The following is a 24,517-nucleotide window of genomic DNA, read 5'->3' as shown; positions in this document are numbered from 1 at the left end:
AGTATTCGAGTATTCTCATGAAATCGTGAAGTAAAGCGTAAGACATAGGAGCGCGGTCAAGTGCTCATTTCCGTTTTCGAATCCTACGTCAGCTACTCTGAAAGCCCGTGTGTTTTGTGTTTCTTTGGGGCCATGATGATTCTCGCTAATTTAACGTAAGTACATTTTACAAAAATAAATGTCAAATAGATGTATAATCCTAATAAACAAGGTGATTTAGCGCGTGGTCTCGTAGTTAAACGTAAATTGATCACGAATCCGCGCGAATGCCTTGCATTTGTTTCAACATATATTAGTTTAGTGATATTAAAAGGATACATCCTTTTTCTCTTTCGCCATGCCGGTTTTTATGGGATCCTTCTTTTTTTCTTCTTTTTTTTCTTTTTTTTATACATTCAACACGCTTCATCACCGTTCTCCCTTAAGACAATGGAAATCGTCGTCGTTTAAACGTTAAGAACAGTTCATACAAATTTTGGATATGTTTATGGTCGTTAAGAATGAAAAAATAATCAATTTTGTTTCTTTGACACTTTCCTATTTTTACTTTGGTATAAACAAAGTAAATGGCGTCGACATATTTCTTTTCATTCAATTCTATGACAAATTTCTCTTATCGAGTGTTCTAGAATAAAGAAGCCAACGTGCACTTATTATTTTCCTTTTTTTTCTTTTTTCTTTCTTTCTTTCTTATTAATCTTTTATTTGTATTCTTTTTGAAACACGTTGAAAGAGACACGCCGTTCTACACAACACGTACATTTCAATCATTAGACGTTTATTAATGTTATTGCAATTGTGTTAATAATGTTTTATCAATTTATCTACGTTTTAATAACAAATTCTTATGTTGTTTTTTTTTTTAACCTGTCAAACGTAATTAATATTTCATTCATTTTCAATTTTATATATATATATAGTATGTTTATATTATCTATTAATAAGAAAATAAATGTTTCATTATTTTTTAATTTAACTCTATACACACATATATACATAATTATTTGTATGTATACATGTAAGTGTTTGTGTGTGCATATATGTATATATATATAAAAGATTGAAGATGATGTCGTCACGTCACGTCAAAATCAAATTTAAATAATTGATTAAAACAAATCTTTTGTTCTTTTACAGGTTCAAACTGTTGAATTTGAAACTACACTTCTGGAGATCATAAAAAACAATTAAATAAAAATTTAAAAAAAAAATATTAACAACAACAACAACAACAAAAATTTCATTTAACATTTGAACAGCTATTATTCTAATAAAAGTAGCTATATATATATATAAATAAAAAAAAGAAATAGTTATTATATATATATATATAAAAAAAAAGAAAAGACATATACAAGTAGGAAACAACACATACCTAAAACTTATATTACCATAAAGAAAGGAAAGAATATCTTTGACAAAAAAAAAAAATGGGCATTCAGGACTTACAAGCTTTTCTCGATAGTAATTGTATACCTGGTGGATCTATATCTGTAGATTTATTGAAAATAGCACGTACTGTTACTCAACGACAACGTAATCGGGTTTGCAAAGTATTATCACCTCATTCAACCGCAAAGTTAAGATTAGTTCTCGATGGAGAATGTTGTTTGGATCGATTATACGGTGGTTATTTCTCAGGTTTGTTTCTTCTATCGTTTTATTTAACGTATATAATATCATTCACCATTCACAAGATGTTAAATTTATCGAATATTAATGACAACTACTGTCTTTTAACAGATTGGGCTTGTGGTGGACAATGGAACCGTATGGTGCAATTTCTAGCAGTTCTTATACAAGCAACAGAAATGTCAGGTTTAGAATTAGCTGTATTTTTTAATGGTTCTTTTGAATCTGCACGTCGTTCAGATTGGATACAGAATCAATTACAAGTGAGAATTAAAGTTAACAATGTAAGTTTTTATCTTTCTTATTATTATTAATATTTGTATCTTTGTGATGTTTGTTAAAACAATATTGTGTGTTTATTACACAGGTCATCAAACATATTACAACCAAAGGAACTCCACCACCAAAGATTTGGTGGACACCACCTGTATGTTTAAGAACCAGTCTACGTATGGCACTTAGATATTTTAACGTTGCTGTTGTAAGTTGATTATTTTTGTATCAAATAATATATATAAAAAAGAAAGTATAAATTAATATTAGTTTATATAATTGCAGTTGTGCAGTATGGACGATCATCGTCAAGAAGTCATTGCTTATTGTCGAGAGAATAATTTTAATGGTCTAATAGCTGACGATGCCGAATATGCTGCATTTGATCCACCTAGATACTTTTCATCGGAACAATTAAAGCTTACATATAAGGTTAGTCGTATCTATATATATATATATATATATATATATATATTTATATATATGTATATATATATACACGACTAACGGGTATTAAGTGTTTGTTTATATTTTAAGGGTTCTCTTGACACAAAAGAATATATAATTCCCGAACTTTTAAAAGCCTTAAACATACCAGCAGACAGATTATGCTTATTGGCAGCATTACTTGGGAATTATATCTTAACGGAAAATAATCTTCTTGACTTCTATAAAAAATTAAATATTAATACAAATACCAATAAGACAAGTATTGAACAAACAATAAAAACACTCGCGAGTTTTGTTAAAGAACTTCCATCAGTTGAGTTAGATGTAGTATCACAAAAAGTATTTGGTTCTCTATCTGATCCAAGGTGTTCCAAGTTAAGGCAATCTGTACAGTACTACATTAATGGTACAAAAGAAGGATTTTTACATTATAAACCTGTAAAACCAACTAAAGGTAAATATATCTTAACATATATATATATATATATATATATATGTTAATACAAGTGTTTAATAACAATAAATACATTTTACAGCTCACAAGATAGATTCCAAACAAAATTTGCAAAATCAGTCAAACTCAACTGATGGACCATCGACTTCGGAGGGTGATAGTTGTTTGGAAACTTCTAGATTTGCTTCTGAAACGTTGGAAAGTGAACGTGAAAGTTTAAATGCTTACAAGCAAGCAACAGCTAATGCAAAATCAGCACCACAGATTGTGATAGATCCACCTGGCATCCAAGGACATGGGGATACCGATAATGCTAGATCTGAAGAAGAACAAAGTGAATATGAATTCAATATTGTTATATCATTCGATTTATGTTTGATAAATGTATCAAATATATATATATATATATTTTTTTTGTTTATTGTTATAGGCAATGGTCATGCTATAAATGGCACCCATAATCTTTTAATAAGTTCATCGAGCTCAAGTAGTAGTTCTTCTGCTACATCTCCGTCTCATGCAACTACAGATTCGACTAAACAAATAGAAAAGACAACTAATAGTATTCCTGGTACAGTACCAGAAGTTATGCGTACCGCATCTGAAAGACATCAAAAGGGATTAATGTCACCTCACATATATCAAATTCTTATAGCTGGTGAAATTAAATTGCCAGTTCTTTTAGAGGATGAAAATCATAGGGAATTTCCCTCTATTCATTTTATTTATAGACCAGTCAGACAAATGGTATATGCAATTCTGTTTAATTTGCATCATCGTGTTTATTTAGCAACTAAAAGTAAAGAAAAAGGTGGTATGTATGTTTATCAAAATTATCATATATATATATAAGATTCACTGTATATATTTGTAATTTGTAATATTTATTTCAAATTTGATAGAAAGTGAAAAAATCGAAGTCCCTGACGTAATAATAAAGGAATGGGTATGGTCAAAATCAAATCCATATCAAACTCCAGAATTAGTCAAAGCAGAACAAATTGGTTGGGGTGTTCCAACCATTCAACGTTTATGGTTTGGGTTAGTACTTTTCCTCATATTTATACATCACAATTTTTTATTTGAAAAACTTGTAATATTTTTATTTTTTATTTTTTTTATTTTTTACAGCACAGGAATAGATGACAAACGTCGTAGATTAAGAGGATTTTTAACTTGCATGAAATCAGATACACCTCTTATGTTAAATACATCTTACGTTCCTCAGCATTTTTTAGTTATGGCTTGTGTTTTACGGTGAGTGTTATATATAATGTTATAAAAGTAGACTTTTGTTTTTAAGAAACATTATTAATATTTTGTATTTTTCTGCAGATACATCATGTCTTTTTCTGATAAAATCAAAATTTTACGTCGACAAGAATTAGATGCTTTTATTGCACAAGCCTTTTCACCAGAATTAATGAATGCTCAATATTTACAGGAACTACAGGTAATATAACGAATATAGCTTTGATAGTACAATTTAATTATTATTATTATTATTATTGTTTTACAGCTTCCTTTAGTAACTTCCCGCGGTGTTCAACTCGCGAGTTTATTTATGGCAGGCGTGGAAACTGCATTGTTAGCAAATGACGCTTGTGGTGCACCAATACCTTGGTTAATGTGTTGTCCTTGGTTATATTTTGACGGCAAACTGTTTCATCATACGTTAGCACGTGCCACCATTGCGAAGAATTTATTAGAATTATGCAGTGGCCATATAGAACGCGTTGTAAAAGTTGAAAGGATGAGAAAAGCTGTACTCGAAGGGATCAACGTTGTGTTTGCAAGACCACCAATGCCAATTGCACCAGGTATACATTTTATTTTATATCTCACGATTCAAAAATCTATTTATTTGAAAATCAAATCCTTCTACGAATTGAAATAACAATTAATTATTATTACCAATTAATTGTTTTTAAGTGGAAGAAGATTAAAGCAGTTATATTGCTTCGTAGCGTTTGATTAACAACCGTTTCGAATCTCAAAACTGCTACAATTGTTTTATCACTTTTCTCTAATTAATTTGTTGTCTACATTTAATTAATTATATTTACAGGTATCCGTGTGTCAGTACCACAGAATATTTTACCACCTGGTTGTGCGATTAATGAAGGATTAATTCGTGGACGAGGTAATGGTACAATACCACCACAACGTGGTTTAATGCGTCGCCCAATACCTTCACGTGGAGGACAATTGGAGATAGCTGGTGTCGTTGTTGGTCAATGGGGTCCTAATTATGGTCAACCGGGTCGATTGCCGCAACCTATGCAAGGACATCCTCGGGGACGACTTCCACCTCAGGTATTACATTAAATTGTAGTATAATTCTAAATATACTACTTTCATTTATTTGTTTATGCGATGAAGGAATTTTTAAATGCTTCTGCAAAATATATTGAATTTGAAAGTAAGTTTGTTAAACGTAAAGGTTATGTTTTTTAAAAGGATATTTTAATAATATAAAGAAATTTGTAAATAATTTAAAAGTAAGTTTGTTACACGTAAAGGTTATGTTTGTTCTAAAGGAACATTTGTATAAATAATTTGAAAGTAAGTTTGTTACACGTAAAGGTTATGTTATTTCTAAAGGGACATTTTAATAATATAAAGAAATGTGTAAATAATTTGAAAGTAAGTTTGTTAAATGTAAAGGTTATGTTTTTTAAAAGGATATTTTAATAATATAAAGAAATGTGTAAATAATTTGAAAGTAAGTTTGTTAAATGTAAAGGTTATGTTTTTTAAAAGGATATTTTAATAATATAAAGAAATGTGTAAATAATTTAAAAGTAAGTTTGTTAAATGTAAAGGTTATGTTATTTCTAAAGGAGCATTTAATAGTATAATGAAATGTGTAAATAATTTGAAAGTAAGTTTGTTACACGTAAAGGTTATGTTTGTTCTAAAGGAACATTTGTATAAATAATTTGAAAGTAAGTTTGTTACACGTAAAGGTTATGTTTGTTCTAAAGGGAAATTTTAATAATATAAAGAAATATTGTAAATAATTAGAAAGTAAAGGTTATGTTTTTTCAAAGGATATATTTTAATAATATAAAAAAAAAAAAAAAAATGTTCTAGGTTACTTCAATAGGCGGTCTGAAGTATGGTTTACCTCGTGCATTCAATCCAATGGGAAGACCAACATTTCCAACACGTGGAAATAATCGTACACAGATAGCAGGACGCGGAAAGAAGACTCAGATGAAGGTATTATATTTCTAAATAAACTTTAGCTTCTAAAATAAATGTAAAGCTTTATTTTTAGGCAACTAGTAAGAAAAAAACTACTATTAAGAAGACTAAAGAGTGTGATAAAAAAGATAGCAAAGGACGTGGTGTTAATGTGGATGGACTAAATGATTATATGTACGTTATTTTTAGAAAGAGAGACAAACAAACAAAATTAAACAAAGACATTGCACATTTATAAAAAAAAAAACGCACGATATCAAATCATTAAATTGTAATTAATTTATTATTTCAGAGATCCAGTTGCAAGTATTAATACAACAAAAGAAGTACTGCCAGTACCTGGTCAATTTGACGATGCAGTTGAAAATGGTAAAGTTATCGAGAAGGGCCAGGGAGATGCACCACCACTTCCTGCACAGGTAGTGGCCGAAAATTAGGTATTTACATAAATATAATCAACTTTTTCATGGACTTTAGACACTCCTGGATGTGACTGAAGACTGCAATATCACATATATATATACATATATATATATAAATAAATAAATATATATATGTATATATATATTCGATTAGCAATTGTGCACTGTTGTAAACTTTTCAGCAGTAATGGGGGATGATATAATATTTGTTTAAAACAAAACAAAAAAAAAGTACTTTATATTTTCATTTATGTAAATGTAATTTTGTGACTACAAAAAGATAATTATTAATATATATATATATTATATAGTTATTAATATTATAATTTATCAATTATTTTGTTTATTTATGTTTTGTTTTGTGTTTTCTGTTTTTTCTTTTTCTTTTTCTTTTAAATGTATAGAATCTCTCTCTCTCTCTCTCTCTCTTTTCTCAGTTGTATATAAAAAAAAAAAAAAAAAAAAAAAAAAATAAAAACAAATAAATTGACTTTATCATTTAACTCAATTCTCATACAATGAGAATTGCATATTAAATTGAAGTTCAATTCAGTGCACAATAGCTCTCGGATGATATAATGTAATAATCTATCTAAAGCTCTAATGGGGCCAAATTATTTAACTAATGTAAGTCGACAAAGAGAGAACGTCTATTATAAGAGACGTTCTATCAAAAAGATATGTGTAGAAAAAAAAAAAAAATGGCATAAAAAGAAAAGAAAAGAAAAAAAAAAATAACCAATTTTTGACATATACTGTATGATGTCCTCACTGCCAAACATACCATTCTATGTAAGATAGAAGAGAAACTAATGAAAAAGAAAAGAAAAAAGAAAGAAAGAAAGAAAGAAAGAAAGAAAGAAAGAAAGAAAAAATCGTGCTTGTGCTAAACAAGAGCATATCCTTTGCTCATAAAATACCATGAAATGATATAATGATATAATGATTATGAAAACTCGACTGATTAGTGTACGCGTGCGCTAATTTTACTATATAATGAAGAAGAGAGAGCAAGTTGTCAGCTGCGAAGTATTTAATTCTTAAGAAGTGTGATTATTTTTTTTACTATGAAAATATATATTTTCCGGTATTATATGAAATGCTTGCTTTGATGATCTCAGTAACCTAGCCTTTTTCAAATAAATCAATTTAAATTGAATTTTAAAAAAGGATAGGGGAGGGAGGATATATCATGAGGAGCAAGAGAGAGAGAGAGAGAGAGAGAAGAAGGGTTTAATATTGAATTTTTATAGATAAAAATTAATAAAAAGGGTATTATAGGATACTGAGATGATTGTTTGCAAATGGAGACTGATGCTTTTCATATAGGTAAAATATATATTTATATATATGTATATATATATATATATGTATATATGTATATACATATATATAAATATATATGTATGATTTAGATTAGATTCCCATAGCGATTATTATATACGTAAGTTTTGTATGAATGTGTGTTTGTGTGTGTGTGTGTATGAACGGTATAATTGTGTAAGATTTATGAATGTGTTCTAATATTTATGATAATAATGACGAATGATGTATATAAGTGGGGGATGTTAGGTCATTGCATATATAAACGTGTTTATATATATATATTATATATATACATATATATACAGAGATGTATATACATACATACATACACTCGTGCATATATATTTATATATATATATATATATATATATTGTATATTTACGTTTATATGCAATTAAAATTCTATATTTACTTGCTGTTGCATTGGAAACTTATATGAATGAACGTAATCTATTGAATTGGAACGTTAAAATGTAATAGTTTTTTCTATTTATCACATATATGTAGCTTTTAAGAAAGCTGGTTATTAAGAAGAAAAAGAAGAAGAAGAAGAAGTGGGGTGTAAATGAGAAATGAATTTTTTTCAAGAGATTAAAATAATATTAAAAAAACATGCTTTATATATATATATATCTTTAAAAGATGTGTTGCATTATAAAAAAAAAAGCAAAAAAAAAAAAAGAAAGAAAATGTAAAAAAAAAAAAAGAAGAAGAAGAAGAGGAGGAAGAGGAAGAAGAAAAAAATAAGCGACGAAAAATAAAAAACAATGGGCTTTAAAATATTAAGGGAACATTTTTTGAAATTGAAAATTATAATTATTCAATGTTTTCTCGATTTTATTAATAAGAAACAAAATTGTCGGTGAAGTTTCATCTCTTGTTTTTTTTTTCTCTTTTTAAATATTAATTATTCGCTAATTAAAAGGTAATTTAATTATTTATAATAACGATGATAAGAAAAAGAAAATTATTATTATTATTATTAAAAGTATCGCTTGTTGCTGTTAAAAATAATTACGAAAAAAAAAAAAACGAAAAAAGGAATAAAAAAAAAAAAGAACAGAAAATTTGTACTTGAGGGTAATTTAAAAAAAAAAAGAAAAAAAAAAAAAAAAAAAAAGAATGAAAATATTTCAATTGGATAAAATAGCAAGCAATCGGATTAAAAAAAAAAATAATAACCCAAGTACAAACAGAAAATTCATCCCAACATACAAACACATCTATATTGTCCTCCACACATAAACACACACACACACACACATTTATAATTAAAAAAAAATTCAATGATATATATATATATATATATATATATCACACATTTAAAAACTTGTACATATGAATAATAATAATAATAGTTTAATAATAAATACGTATATAGAATTAAAAATTTGTGCGACGATTAAATGTGGTGGTGTGTAAATAATACAATGAATAATAATAATAAGAAGAAGAAGAAGAAGAAAAGAAAAGAAAAATAAAAAAATGAAGAAAAACAAAAAAAATATGAGAATAAATCCAATTGAGATGATGATGATGATGATGATGATGATGATGATGATGAGAGTGTGGCTGTAAAATCCATGCAAAATAAGAAATAAAACAAACAAACAAACAAAGTGACAAGTTTAGAGAACATAGATGAAAAGAAAAAAAAAACGAAATAAAAAAAAAAACAATTGTGTTATAAAATATATTTATGAGTAGAATAGTCAAAATGAGAAAGACAATTCTACCAAAGAAGAGAGAGAGAGAGAGAGAGAGAGAGAGAGAGAGAGATGTGTTCTTTTATCAATAATGAAAAGAATGGTAAGAAAAAATAAAAAAAAAATAAAAACAATAAAAAAAGAAACAAGACAGCACGACAAAACACGATTATTAAAATAATAATAATAATAATAATAATAATAAATAAGGTGAGGCAACAAAATAATAAAAAAAAAAAAATACATGTGTGTGTCTCTAAGTGCAGAAAATGCGCGCGAGAGAGAGAGAGAGAGAGAGAGAGAGAGAGAGAAATAATAATAAAAATAAAAAAAGAGGAAAATAAGAAATGAAAAAAAAAAAAAAACCACATTTATTGAGATAAATATAAGGAAATAAAAAAAAAAAAAAGAAAATAAAAGAAGAAAAAAAAAAAGTGACGAATAAGAATAATAATAAAAAAAAAAAAAATGTTATATTTTTGTAGATTTGTTATTGCGTAAAAATGCATTAAGACAATGAGAAAGAAAACTTTATATAATTTGAATAGAATGACAGTGAGAGAGAGAGAGAGAGAGAGAGAGAGAGAGAGAGAGAGAGAGAGAAAGAACGAGAGAAAAGAAAAGAAAAGAAAATTGAATAAAAGGCTTTGTGGGATAAAAAACAAAACCAAAAAAAAAAAAAAGAAAAAGTCAAATCTGAAAAGAAGAAAGAGGAAAAGAACAAGTTAAAGGAAAAAATGCACATTGGATGTGTGTATTATTATTATTGTTTAATATAATACATCCAAAAAATAAAAATAAATGCATTGCTCATAAAAATAATAATCCCATATTATATTCTCGTAATATATCATCTTAACTGTTTATGAAAACAAATAAAAAAAATGGTCGACAGAATTTTAGGGATAAAAGAAGAGAGAATGAAAATGAAAATAAAACAGATAATATTATACAGTGTCAGAAAGAAAGAAAGAAAGAAAGAAAGAAAGTGAGAGGATATAAGAGAAAGTGAGAGAGAGAGAGAGAAAGAGAGCTTCAACGTGCGCTGAGCATCTGCGAATAATGTCAAAGTATTTCCGATGCATATTCAAAATGGCAGCACACACACTTGCTTGATTATTATTCAAATAATATAAAACCTGCGTTTAATATAGATATATATATATATATACAAATATAAATGGAAAATCTTTATAGCTAAAAAAAAAAACAATGATAATTTGACTAATTGCAAACTTATAATCTATTATTACTATTATTATATATATATATATATGCATATTATTATTGTTTCTATCGCTGGCGCGAAATTCAAATTTTGTTTTTTTTAATATGTGAACAGAATATAGACAAAAAAGAAAAGAATTGAAATATATATTAATCATTACAAGTGAAGACACGTACTAGAAGCAATGACCCTTCTGATCTGACAAAACAAAACAAAACAAAACAAAACAAAATATAAAACCAATTTGAGAGTAAATAAAATGCCACAACACACACACACTTTACGCTTTTTACGTAAAGATATAATAATAATAATAGATGATATTCTTTTTTTAAAGAAATCAATCTCTCTTGATACAACACCAGATTATTAACAAAATGTTTACCAAAAAAAAAACAAAAAAATATGACACAATATATGTGAGGAATTGTAACACAAAATAAAATCAGTTGCTGCTGCACTGATGATATGAAGAGTATGCAATAAATAAATAAATAAATAAATAAATAAATAAATAAAATAACGTGAAATAATTTCAATATATAAAAATATGCGGACAAAAAAGAGAATCCATAATATTGAACAACAACAACAACAAAAAAAAGAAAAAAGAAAAAGAAAAAATGCAACAGAATAGAAATGTCGAGAAAGAAAAGAAAAGAAAAGAAAAATGAAAAGAACAAAAGAGAAGGAAAAGAAAAGAATCAAGAAACTTGCATATTAATAATAATAAAAAGAAAAAAAGAAGAAAAAAAGCATATATCAACGTTTTTAAAAAAAAAAAAAAAAAAAAAAAAAAAAGCCAGGGGCGTGATGATTTAATAATAATAATTGCGTGCCTGATCTTTTTTTTTTTTCTTTCGTTGTAAACATGAAAAATATAAAGAGTAGTAAGGAAACAAGAAAAAAAGAGGAAGAAGAAAAAAGAAAAAAAAACACAGGGGGGGCCCACAGTGAACAAAAAAAAAATAAATAAATAAATAATAAAATAAAAATATAAAAAAACATGTCGTCTATGATAAAAAAGAAAAAAAAAAAACTTGCAAACATACCATTTGTATTAAATGAAAAGAAAAAAAAATGAAAAAAAGTAACCACATACGAATTAATCTCTAATTATTATTATATTTAAAAATGATGAAAGAAGTTAAATAAACGAGCCATCATCTATAAAAAAAAAAAAAAAAAAAAAAAATTATGACCTTTGAACCATTGTGTATTGTTGTAATAAATAACAGAAGAAAAATTTAATCAAATTATACGCAAAGAAGTAAATAATAATTAATTAATTAATTAACTTAGTATCTCTGCTATAAGAGTGACAAACAACAAATGCTTTGTGAGAAATGGTTGGTCGATGGTTGATGAATTATGCGAATTAATGTCTGCAATTATCTGCAATTATCTGCAATTAATATTGAGAACAATTCAGACGCATTATTAAAATAAGACACTCGTATTTTTTAATGGCTGTACTTTTTTTTTTTTTTCTTTCTTTTTCTAGCGCAGATTATTATTATTATTATTATTAATATTATTATTATAATTATTATTATTCTTATTATTCTTATAATATAATTATTATTATTATTATTATTATTATGATATATGAGAGGCAGCCATGTAGGAATTTCTTCACAGAATTTAGCTTAATTCTTATATCACTTATAATTAATGCTCCACCCCCAAACCCCACCCAAACCCCCCCCCACCACCCTTAATTAAAAAATACGATATATTTTTTTTCCTCCATTTTGTTTTTCTATTTATATTTTTTATTTCTACTTTTTATTTATACTCAAGATTAGTAGAATCTTTAGATGATAACGTCGTTGAAATATATAAAAGAAGAAGATAAAAAAATATGCAAAAAAAAAACATATAAAATGAGAAATCATTTAATTTTTATTTACATTATATATTATTATTATTATTATTATTATTATTATTATTATTATTATTATTATTAAATTATTATTCCCTCCCTAAAAAAAGAAAAAATATTATATAAAAAAAAAAAGAAAAAGAAAATCAATGAAATTATATTTACTTATCCTAATTTTTTGTTGTTGTTTTTTTTTTTTCGCGTATTATATAAATAAATAAATATAAAAAAAAAAAAAAAAAACTATACAATGAACATTAATTATGAAAACGAGCATTGATAAATAATTTGAATGTTTCTCTATTTTCTTATTTTCTCTTCATTTTGCTGTAGTCATTGTATTGAATAGAGTTGCAATGTTTTTTTTATTGTTTGCTAATTATTATAATTTAAATAAATAAATAATAATAATAATAATGGACAACCAACAGAGAGAGAGAACAAACTTTGAATTGTTCCAATTCGTAAATTTTAAGTTTTCTTATGTCATAGTTTTTTTTTTTTTTTGCTTTTACATATGCAATATTGAGATATTATAATAAAATATAAATAGCGAACACGATATACTATAATAAAATAAAAGTAAAATAAAATAAAAATAAAACTAAAAAAAAAAAAAATTAAACACTTATTGATGTAGCTGAAAAAATGCATGTGGGCCCCATCATTATTATATATTCTTATTAAATATTACATAAATATATATTCTGCTATTATTTCTCATAGCTAAAAAAAATGAAAGAGATGATGATGATGATGATGATGATGATGATGATGATGATGATGATGATGATAATAATACATGCGCATCATGCGAGAGGTTTGAAAACATGTATGTTTGATAATCCCATTAGTATGTTTATTATTATTATTATTTTTGTTTTGCTTTTTCTTTTTTGTATTTTTAAAAAACAAACTATAAACAATGTTTATATATATACATATATATATAATATATATATATAAATAGCGCATGCGATTATTAAACAAAATGAACAAACAAACAAATGTATGTTTTTTTACTTGATTCAACTGATTAATTCGCGTAATTAATAAATTATGGGGTTTTTTGTGTCATTTTGAATTAATTATTGTCAAGAGAAAATTTAAAATTAATAACAAGTTAAAAGGCTCATCCTGGATCTGGGGTGGTCGGCAACCTGCGGCTCTTTGGACGTGAGTTGCGGCTCGCGAGCCACATGCGGCTCTTTGAACGTGAGTTGCGGCTCGCGAGCCACATGCGGCTCTTTGAACGTGAGTTGCGGCTCGCGAGCCACATGCGGCTCTTTGAACGTGAGTTGCGGCTCGCGAGCCACATGCGGCTCTTTGAACTGAGCTGCGGCTCGCGAGCCACATGCGGCTCTTTGAACGTGAGCTGCGGCTCGCGAGCCACATGCGGCTCTTTAGTTAAAAAAGTTTAGTAAAACGTTAACGTGGATTAGACACCAATGAATAAATAAATTAGTTTTTCTTTTTATCAAAAAGTTTTATTTATGCGAGAACTATTTTATTCTTGGCAAGAAAAAATTCTGTGGTTCATTAAAAACTTTGAAATATTTTGTAAATTGTAATTTTTGGTTTTCTTCCGACTCCTCAAAAGGTTGCCGACCCCTTGTCCTAGACCGAAAATATTAAAAAAAAAAAAAAAAAAGCATGCGCTGATATATATATCGTTAGTAATCGATTAATTTTGTGACCTTAATGGGTCGGTGAGTGGTTTCTTTTTTTTTTTTCTATTTAATGAAAACAGTGACAGTAATATTTTATACATACATATATATATATATATATTTAAATTTAAGTATTTAGTTTGTAATGTCTTCTCTATATGATTTAATTACGATTGATTAATTGATTTAATTGTTTGCATTGTATTTAATGAAAAATATTATGTCATTGTTTACACGTACATGAAAGAAATTTTCTCAATGATACACTTCGATCAATTCAAACGTAAAACTGCTAATATATTTCAGAATGAATTCAATTGTTTTTATAAAATATATTCACAATAATAAAGATAATTATAGATAATTATTATATTGCTGCATAACCGACCCATTTGGTCTATTTGCATTTATATAACACAATAATATTGATGTATTCTTGTTGAATTATTCTATCTTGTAACTTTAATATTATAACATGTACTACCCCATTTCATGTCTAGTGTCAAGCAGAGCTGATTCTATGCTTTTGCTAACCGAACAACTTGAGAAAAAAAAAAACAATTCTAAGTACAGAAACTAAATTTATGTATTTCTTCACACGTTTGTTGTATGCTCAACACAAAATTCTGATGCTTTTCTGTAATTACAATTTTTGAAGAAAAAAAAAATTAAAAAGGAAAAAAAGGATCAAGTGAAAATGAGAGAATCAGTGCTGACGAGAACATAAGGCAATTTAAGAAAAAAAAAAAAAAACATTATTATAAAGCTAAAAAAAATCACACATTTACTACTTTTAACAAAAAATGAATATAATAATATATTTGGGAAGTAGTAGAGGAGGTAATTAATTATATAAATGTAGTGGCAACTCTTATAATAACTACCATGAAAAATATAAAAAAAAATATATGAAAAAAAAGGACAAAAAAATACAATGTATAACAATAATTATTCGAAATATTAAAATACAAAACGCACTTTTGATGGATGTTGTATAACAATTTAGAATATTCAAATTACATTAATATATTTGCTTTGTAAATCTGCTTTACGTTTGGATTAAGACGTCGCTCTGTTAAATATATCTCATTCAAAAAACATTTATTATTATATTCGATGATAAACCAAAATGATATTTCTCAAATCAATGTAACATTTTTTAAATAACAGACAAACAAACAAACAGAGTGGCTCTCATCCATTGGCAGATATTTTAAGTTGGTTTCTTTTTTAAAATATTAACCAATATTTCATTTTCTTGTATAACGTAATTACAACACAACACACACACGCAGAGAATAGAATGATTAAGATACATAGAGGATCCTCCGTTGGGTTTTAAAAACTAAAAAGCTTTTCAACATAATGTGTATGGTTCAAATAATGCAAAAAAATTGAACTTTCAAGAAGTTTTGTAAGAAAGCTCTTAGCACGAGAGGTTCTTGGATATGGTTGGCTGACATTTTCGAAAGTTTAATGATTTATTGAAACGTGTTGTCATGTCTTGAATATAATTAAAAAGAATTATAAAAATTCTATTAAGAGAACATCATTTGTTTTATACCAAACATCTTCGTTTTTTTTTTTTTATATATATAAATAGAATGTTGTTTCATTGGGTTTTGTAAAAAGAAGGTAAGTAAACAAAGAAAAATTTACCACAAGAGATTTCATCTTTTAATATTTAGAAATCTACATATTTATTATTACATTACTGAATGTGTTGTCGAATATACGAGTTTGTTTTTTAAATACAAACATTATTATCATCGTAAAGTATCTTTTATAGGAAATATTGGTAATTCATTTCGGAAACTTTCAATATCTGTAATATATACTTCAGAATCATTCGTTTTAGTTGCATTATTATTTAAATACTTCAACTTGTATGAAATTATATTGTCATTATCCGATGTAGAATTATCTGTAAACAAAATTCACATATATATTTAATGTTTAGTCTCATTCAAATTAGTTAATCTATAGAAAGATTTAAATATTCGCGGGTAAAAGTAATGTTGTTACTGCGCATGTCAAATTATTTCTAATATTTGAAATGAAAAAAACCGATTAATTATTTTTATTTGTAAATAAATTATAGTTAATATTGGCGGGTAAAAGTAATGTCGCTACTACGCGTGTCAAATTATTTCGAATATTTTCAATCAAAAAGCCGATTAATTATTTTTATTTGTAAATAAATTATACTAAATATTGGCGCGCTGGTAAAAGTAATGTCGCTACTACACGTGTCAAATTATTTCTAATATTTTCAATCAAAGCATCGATTGATGATTTTTATTTACCAGATAGAAAAAGTTTGTGTGTTGATAACGTGATTAATTAATAATAAAAACTTGTTTAAATTTTGAGGTTAAAATGTGACATTACTTTTTCTGACTAATATTTGTGTATACGTACCTTCCTTATTGGCATTTAATTCTACGGAATTTGAAATTGTAACATCGGAAGTTTGTTCATTAGTTCCTATAACATGGACACTTAATTTCCTGAGGTTGTCTCCATTGAGAGTATGAGCTTTCATCCAATCTTGTAATTCTTTTATGGTAATACTATCTATAGCAATGATCTCTTTTTCCAATCTATCGAATACGTAATCACAATTAGTGATTTCGTGCCAATTTCTATCAACTTCTTCTTTCAAATGAATATCAGCACATTGTTTTATTTTTGTTAATGCTTCTTTAATACTTTCCAAATCTTTGTCCGAAGTATCTATTAACGATTCGTTAAATAATTTTAAAAATTTTTCAATTCTATTATCAACGTGTTCGGTCGAATGTTTATCAGCTTGAGTATTAACGATGATGGAATAACCAACAACACCATAAGTGTTTCTCATAAGACAAGAAACGTCATAACCAAGTTGTTCTTTCGTTCTAAGTTGATGAAATAATGGTTCCTCCATAATCATCTAAATATTAATATGAAAAAAAAGAATTCATTAAAAATTAACCTAACTTTTGTAGTTTTCTGTCAATTGAAAACAACGTTTACAATACTTACAAGAAGCAGTTCTATAATAACTGTCAATTTGATAGATAATTCACCAGATTGATAATAATTAGTTACAACTGAATTAACATCGGTCTTATTAAAATTGTTAACTTTACAATATTGTATTCCAACAGGTAATTTAGTGATTCTCAATTGTGGCATAGTATTAGTTAACAGTGGACCACACTTTAAAATATCGATACAATTCTTGACATGTTTAATGACATTTTCTTCAGTCATATTGCCTTGTACGAGACATTGTATATAAGTATGTTTAGTAAATTCTTTGATAAAATCTTTAAATTCATTAAATGTAGTTGTAGAAATAGCTGTATGTCTATCAATGGCAGGCCAATGGTCGAGCATTAACATGGACAATCTTATATCCCTGTAAAGTTTTATGAAAAAAAACAGAGAAAGTAATGTTAATATATTATTTATAACCTAAAATCAAATAATGAACAAAAGTGTGAGTACATACTTGGCCAATTTTCCTGGTTTTAAAAATGAATTATAATAAGCTTTCAGTTGTTCTTGTTTCATAACATCAAATAGATCTTTTGTCAAAAGATTTGGACAATTTGCAATATATTTTACACAAATATTTAATAACAGCTGAAAAAGAAGAGTACAAATGTGGTTAGTAAAAAGGTGCATGATTAAAAACAAAGAATCAATTAAAGATACTTACTGGTAATTTTTCATTAAATCCACTAACTTTAACAACAATACCCTTTTGACCAGTATACATTTGATGTTTGAATTCAGCAGCTGTAGCTGGATACAATTCTTCGACTAATAATTGTTTTAATACTTCTATGAATAAATCCATCATAGCAACGCTACACAACACAACAACAACAACAACAAAATATTCATTATTTTTATATAAAAATATGAAATAATTTCAATAAATTTCTTACTTTTTAGCAGACGTTGTTAAAGGTGATATAATATAAAAGTACATGTAACATTCTGGTAAACCAAATTTAGAATCTTGCCTATACCAAACTTCGCATAAATCATCGTAATGTATTTTAACAGGATATTTAGGAATTTCCGAAGGTATTGGTATCAAAGTAAAATCATTAGTAAGAAAGATATTTGGTAATGGCAAGTGAAATTCTGGCATAGGTTCAATCGTTTTCCAAGTTTCGGTCCATTCGTTGGGTATATCCATATCGGTATATTTAGTTTTAAACCATGGTTCAACTTTATCGAATTCTTGTTCATTAAATTTCTTATCAAATATAATAATATTAACATTATCGGCTGTTAAATAATTCAAGCACATTTCTATTGCTTCAGGATTATATTCAAAGTAAAGTTCGCTACCGGTAATGTAATCTTTTGGTGGAAAGAAGTGCATATTCTCGCACAATTCTTCTACATAATCTGCTGGTGCAACTTCATCAGAGAATCTAGAAATAATTGATATAATATATTATTCGTTGATACATTTTTTTTCTTTTTTTTTTTTTTGATGAAATTAATTGATATTACCTGAAATTGGTTTCCTCAATCTGTGATATTTCATCGTAGATTCGTTTTTGTGGACCTTCCTTTTTCATTAAATTAATATAAGAGAATATGCAATTTAATACATCCTCCAAATGCTTGTGACCTTCTTCAGTAAGAATCATTGATAAACTGAACAATGCATAAATTGAGGAATGTTCAAAACCACTTTCTGTGTTTCCACTAGAAATATCCAAACACCACATTTTCTTTCTCAAGTAACTTATCAATGAACCCTTTCCTTCGTGTCCAATGATCCAAGCGATATAATGATGAGGTTTACTTTTGTAATATTCATGTAAAGGTGGCATTGCCCATGTTAATTCTATTTGACAAACATCTTTAACAGGCTTAACTTTATAAATTTTTCTAAAGCTAGGAGTATCGAACGAATCTGCTCCTTTGAACTCGCTAAAGTCAGTCGATGGTAAACCATTACTTGGAACTTTGGAAAAACATTGAATTGCATATTCCTCTAATTTATCTAATGGTAATTTAGCTTGTATGGCTACTTTCATTCTGTGAGCACTATAATGGCGTTCCCTAAATTTATGCAATTCTTCGTAAAGTTTATCATCAGTTACATTATCTTTTAACGTTATTAAATTTCCCCACATGAATTTTCTCGCTGGATGATTTGGTCTGGCTAAACTACAAAACAATTGTTCCTTTCTATAAACATCAGAAGGTAAAGCCATTTGAAATTCACTTTCAACAGCTTCACGTTCTCTCGCAATTGCTTCCTTCTTCATCAATGGTTTAATAAAAAATTGTGCAAAACGATCTAAAGATGCCAATAAATATTTCTCTTGTACTTCAAAGTAAAACGTTGTTTGTTCACATTCCGTAGATGCATTATCAGAACCACCTCTTTTAGTAATAAACGAATCAAAATCATTTTCCTATAAATGTAATACATTTCATGAGATAATAAAACCATATTTCAAATTAATTATTTATAAATAATATATATATATATATATATATGGTATTAACCTCAGGATATTTCTCTGAACCCATGAATACCATATGTTCTAAAAAGTGAGCCATTCCTGGAACTTCTTCAGGATCGCTGAAACTTCCAACACCCACGCACAACCCACATGCTGCCTGTAATATCACAATTTCAGGTAAAAATTGGAACATTTTGATATTATTATTATAAATAATTGCAATTGAATTATTTGTTGAAAAAGAACGTACCATTTTTCTTCTCTCTTTTAGACGTTTACCTCCCAATAAATGAACATCATCAATTTCCGGTCCATATTGACATATCCCCAAATCATCTTCATATTCGCTTTCTTCTTCATCGACATCATCATCATCGTCATCAACTTCATATTCAACACCAACATCATCATCATCATCATCATCATCATCATCATCATCCTCTTCCTCTTCATCAGTTTCATCTTCATTGCTCTCTTCATCTTCAGTGTCAGTAGCCACCGCTCCAACTTTATAAGAAATAAAATATTATATTCGCATTTATATCTTTTTTTTTTTTTACATAAAATTATATAAAATTTGATGTAACATTACTTATAGAACCATCTTTATCGCGTAATTGATGTTTAGCGGAATGTAAATCAGCGATTAACAAAGCGGTGAGTCCATTTTCCAATTTGATGACTCTGAACAAAAGTCAAATTGAATGATAACAATGTGTCAATGTTATTTTTTAGATATGTATTCATTAATATGTTGTTTATATTTTGTTAATTACCTGTATTCTTTTTTATCATTTTCCGATTTAACTGGTGTATCCAAATATTCGACTTTAATATTTCTCTTTTCATGATTTTCATCTATATTTTCATTGTCGAGGTTAACATTATCCGAAACTGTTGTTTGATCATTTGACATATTCTTGGTATTTATTAAATTTGATTGAACACTTTTCTCTGTTGACGAATTGTGTACAATTCTTTTTGGCATAATCTTTGGAAAGATGCAATTTTTAATAGCACTTTGTTTAACAAGAATTTGTTTAAAAGATAATAGCATGTGACGTGTGACAAACTATTGTAAAAATGAACTTTGCTTAGTTTTTTTTTCTTTTCCTGATACTAATATAGAAAATCTATATTTAACGATTTAAAAGGAATCAATAATTATTCCAATACTAAATAAGATTAGTTTAACAATATTTAAATGTCATTATTACTTATATATCAGAAACGTGTCTAATTGATCCACTAACTTTTAGACTTGGCAGTATGATAGATTCCTTCATTACCGACTGAACACTCCTCCTCCCCCAAATAGAATTGATTCTTTTTATCTTTTTCTTTTATTTTATTCTATTTTTTTTAAATTGTCATTATTTTATATTCATTATAATAATATTAACCTTTATTAGAGCAAGAATAGATATTTTTCATGCTTTTTATCATATGTTTTTTATTATCCAAAAGTTTTCATTATAGTTAATTATTTACACGTTAATTATTAATAATTACGCACTACATTTTCTTAATATGAATTTATACGAGAGACTTTACATTAGATTAACATCATATAGAAATGTTACAAACAGGTACAAAAACTATCTCTACTTAATTATTCTAACTTATAAACTAACGATTAATAGAATACAATATATTTATATATTTATATATATATATATATATATATATATATATGATTTTTCAAAGAGATATGAATAAAAACGAGAAATACAATTTTTTTTATTTTTTTTTTTTTAAGTAAATAATTCATAATCGTAAATACGTTATTACATAATTTATATAATAATTATTATTAATATTATTATTTTATATATTAACACATTACAATCTCACAAATTCATATCTACGTTTGTATTTATTTGAAATTAAAAAAAAGAAACAAAACAAAAGGATACAAAAAAAAAGAGCGCGTAATTTGAATGAGCATATTAATCAAAATGGCGTAGTATCAAAGTTTTTTTGTACTGTGACAGGGATTGTAATCAAGATCTTTATTTTTATCAAAGTTTTGATTGATTTAAACAAACTTTTTTAATAATAATAATAATAATAATAACAATAATTAAAAAAACCTATAATTCATTCAATTAATTATATTAATATATATTATTATTATTCGAGTAAATAACAGAGTGATGATTAATTTGAAAAAGTTAATCGGTAAGATTTTGATTACAAATGTAATATGCAAATTCTATTATTTATTTTCTTTATTCATAAATACCTTGAAGCATTTTTTTTTTGTTTTTTTGGCAGTGCAATGTCATCGTAAAAATACAAAATATCAATGCGTCTTATACAATTTATAAAAAAAAAATTTTCCAATCTCGCAGATATATTTTCCTATTCCAATTTCTTATTTTATTTTTTTTTATTATTATTATTATTAATGTATACTCACACAACTTACAGAGTATATTTTACTATAAGATGGTTGTTTTCATTAAAATGAGTAAGAAATATGAATAGAATGAACATCTTTGATAATTATTGAAATATTATGCAAATGGCGTCCATTGAATGGTTTACGTTTTTTACCTGGATTTTTTTATTTATCATGGACGATAAAATATATAATTTGACAATGTATATATTTTGTCCTTTCCATGAATCCTTTATTTATGTATATTTTATTGCATTTTATTAATATTTCAATTCTTTTCTCTGCAAATTTAATTTATCAAACGTATTGCCTGATCAAAACAAACATGGCTTCCGTAATATATATATATATATATATATTTCATATAGAGATTCATTTGCATAATTTTATTACGCATCGAATAATATTTGATATTTTTGTCATTTAAAAAAAAAAAATAAAAAACAAAATGAATCATCGCACCTATAAATAAATAAAGAAGAGGCATAAGTTAATTGTATTTTGTTATTGTTGTTGTTAAAATTGTTAGAATCGTTGAAAACGCGTGTGAATATAATAAAAAAAAAAAACGTGAAAATAAAATCATGAGTTTATTTTAAAAATCTATTAATGTTTATTAGAAAAAGAAAAAAAAAGAGAGAGAGAGAGAGAGAGAGAGAGTAGTAGTATTTACAGTAATACAAATACTTTTTTTTCTTTTTTTTTTTTATACAAAATGTTTTTTCCTTTGATCGTCAAACAAAAGTCTGTCTTATGAAAAACGAAAATTGAACATTTTTCTTATATAATTATAACGAAATTGAAATTGAAATGAAAAAAAAAAACAAAAAAAAAAAAAGAAAAGATTGGTCCCATTTCTTAATCATAAAACATACTTTATACACATATTTCAAAATAAGCTTAGTTTTTTTTTGTTTTACTTTTTTTTTTGTTGTTTTTTTTTTAATATTAGTACATAATAAATCTGATGGTGTTGTTCCACCACGTTGACAGATTTTTCTTCAAATGATTCTTTTTATATTGTAATACAAGTAATATTATTATAATGGTACCTTTGTCTATCGTTATATACATATATATATATATTTAAAGATGGCTCCTGGTGTATATATATATATATACAACTTATTTTAAATATAAGTCAACTTATTTTTAAATTAAGTTACATTCTGTTAGAAGAAACGATAGATGATAGAATGATAGATACAACTGATAGACAAAGTATTTGATTTCATTTTTGTACGAATATTGATTTGAATTTGATTTGTTAAAATCGTTAATCAAAATTAACGTACTTTTTCAAATGATATAACTACTTTTTACGATTAAAACAATACAAAAAAAAACAATATATGCAAGAACAATTAAAAGATGATTATTTCAAATAATAGAATTTCTATGAATTTAATAAAAATAGAAATTCTATTATTTAATGACATTTCGATTGATCCTGCATTTTTGTTGATATATTTACAACCGTAAAAGTTATTTTATTTATATCATCGTTAAAGCATAATGTTGATTAATCCAAATTATTATGAATTACGTTGTATTACAGTATTTTTTTCTTTTGTGAAGAAGAATTTGTAAACGTGGTATTATCTTGTCATAAAGATTAAAAAAAAACAGATGAGTTCGTATTAAAAGAAACTTCGAAAAAAAAAAAAGTAAATAGTTCTTTTTTTTCTTCTTCTTCTTCTTCTTCTTTTTTGCTATACAACTTAGCAGCAACAGCAGCATTGTTAATTGCAAGATGTATATACAATATTAAAAATCAATTAATGATATTATGCATATACATACTTATCATTAACACGTTTCTTTTTTTTTTTTTTTTCACTTATCTACAAGGATCGTATATAACGTTTGTGTCGTCCATTTGGAATTTTTTATTTGTCCATTGTAATATACGTTTGTGTTAATCATTGATATTAGTTTTGTTTATACACGTATACGATCCTTAATGTAGTAATTAATTAAAACAAACAAAAAAATGTATAAATTGTTCTCGAAAAGCTATGAAAATCTCTCAATTTACAAATTGTCTTCTTCATCATCTTCATCATCATCATCATCATCATCTTCTATTATTAATTAATGTTACACACACAGTGTTTTAAATTGATCGTTGTCCTAATCTGAGAAAGGAACATTTTCTTTTTCTTTTTGTTTGTTTTTTGTTTTTTTTTTTTTCTATAGAAAACTAAGAGAAATACGCGGATTAATGTTAAACACTTAAAAACAAATCAGGTAGAAAGAAGAATTTGTTTGTTTTTTGTTTGTTTGTTAAATTCTACAGAAAAAAAAGTTTGTTGTTTGTTTATTTGTTTTTGTTTGTTTGTTTGTTTTTCTTTTCGATCATTCCATA

General features: G+C 26.2%; 2 protein-coding genes across 4 annotated transcripts; one reads left to right on the top strand and one right to left on the bottom strand.

The window, feature by feature from the left end:
* The first annotated feature begins 5 nt into the window (after positions 1-5).
* LOC107071546 (constitutive coactivator of PPAR-gamma-like protein 1 homolog) lies at positions 6-10,072 on the top strand. 3 transcript variants are annotated; one of them, XR_016176340.1, is made up of 16 exons: positions 6-155; positions 1,138-1,641; positions 1,744-1,916; positions 2,000-2,113; positions 2,191-2,337; positions 2,443-2,809; positions 2,892-3,143; positions 3,240-3,623; positions 3,712-3,850; positions 3,941-4,066; positions 4,145-4,262; positions 4,329-4,629; positions 4,878-5,125; positions 5,906-6,034; positions 6,081-6,193; positions 6,312-6,439. XR_016176340.1 is itself a non-coding variant. In XM_015330618.2 (16 exons), exons 2-16 carry the CDS (start codon positions 1,431-1,433, stop codon positions 6,454-6,456), a joined length of 2,955 nt encoding a protein of 984 aa, XP_015186104.1. In that variant the 5' UTR covers positions 6-155; positions 1,138-1,430; the 3' UTR covers positions 6,457-10,072. The 3 variants fall into 3 exon arrangements, 2 of the variants coding, with proteins under 2 accessions (XP_015186104.1, XP_089027893.1); XM_015330618.2 differs by having other exon boundaries at positions 6,093-6,193; positions 6,312-10,072; XM_089171767.1 differs by lacking the exon at positions 6,081-6,193 and having other exon boundaries at positions 6,312-10,072.
* Positions 10,073-11,479: 1,407 nt separating this feature from the next.
* Positions 11,480-21,024, bottom strand: LOC107071582 (nardilysin). The gene is made up of 10 exons (XM_089171766.1): positions 20,522-21,024; positions 20,338-20,429; positions 19,789-20,252; positions 18,778-19,694; positions 18,198-18,695; positions 17,966-18,116; positions 17,756-17,889; positions 17,284-17,662; positions 16,678-17,191; positions 11,480-16,180 (listed from the first exon to the last, which is right to left on the bottom strand). The coding sequence occupies exons 1-10, from the start codon at positions 20,800-20,802 to the stop codon at positions 16,023-16,025; spliced, it is 3,588 nt and encodes a 1,195-aa protein (XP_089027892.1). The 5' UTR covers positions 20,803-21,024; the 3' UTR covers positions 11,480-16,022.
* Between the last annotated feature and the right edge of the window lie 3,493 nt (positions 21,025-24,517).

This window comes from Polistes dominula, unplaced genomic scaffold, assembly GCF_049000335.1.
Source record: "Polistes dominula isolate Pdom_NZ unplaced genomic scaffold, Pdom_raw_medaka contig_84, whole genome shotgun sequence".
NCBI classification, from domain to species: domain Eukaryota; kingdom Metazoa; phylum Arthropoda; class Insecta; order Hymenoptera; family Vespidae; genus Polistes; species Polistes dominula.
Note: the sequence above shows the minus strand (reverse complement) of the source record. Positions and strands in the feature narration are given on the sequence as shown.

Bases quoted from the DNA above. Each gene is read 5' to 3' on its own strand.
- LOC107071582 (XM_089171766.1), bottom strand. From the start codon at position 20,802: ATGCTATTATCTTTTAAACAAATTCTTGTTAAACAAAGTGCTATTAAA. The intron at 18,696-18,777 runs GTAATATCAATT...AATTATTTCTAG, and splicing joins ATTGAGGAAACCAATTTCAG to ATTCTCTGATGAAGTTGCAC. The intron at 18,117-18,197 runs GTAAGAAATTTA...TGTGTTGTGTAG, and splicing joins TTAACAACGTCTGCTAAAAA to CGTTGCTATGATGGATTTAT.
- LOC107071546 (XM_015330618.2), top strand. From the start codon at position 1,431: ATGGGCATTCAGGACTTACAAGCTTTTCTCGATAGTAATTGTATACCT. The intron at 2,810-2,891 runs GTAAATATATCT...TACATTTTACAG, and splicing joins ACCTGTAAAACCAACTAAAG to CTCACAAGATAGATTCCAAA. The intron at 3,851-3,940 runs GTTAGTACTTTT...TATTTTTTACAG, and splicing joins ATTCAACGTTTATGGTTTGG to CACAGGAATAGATGACAAAC.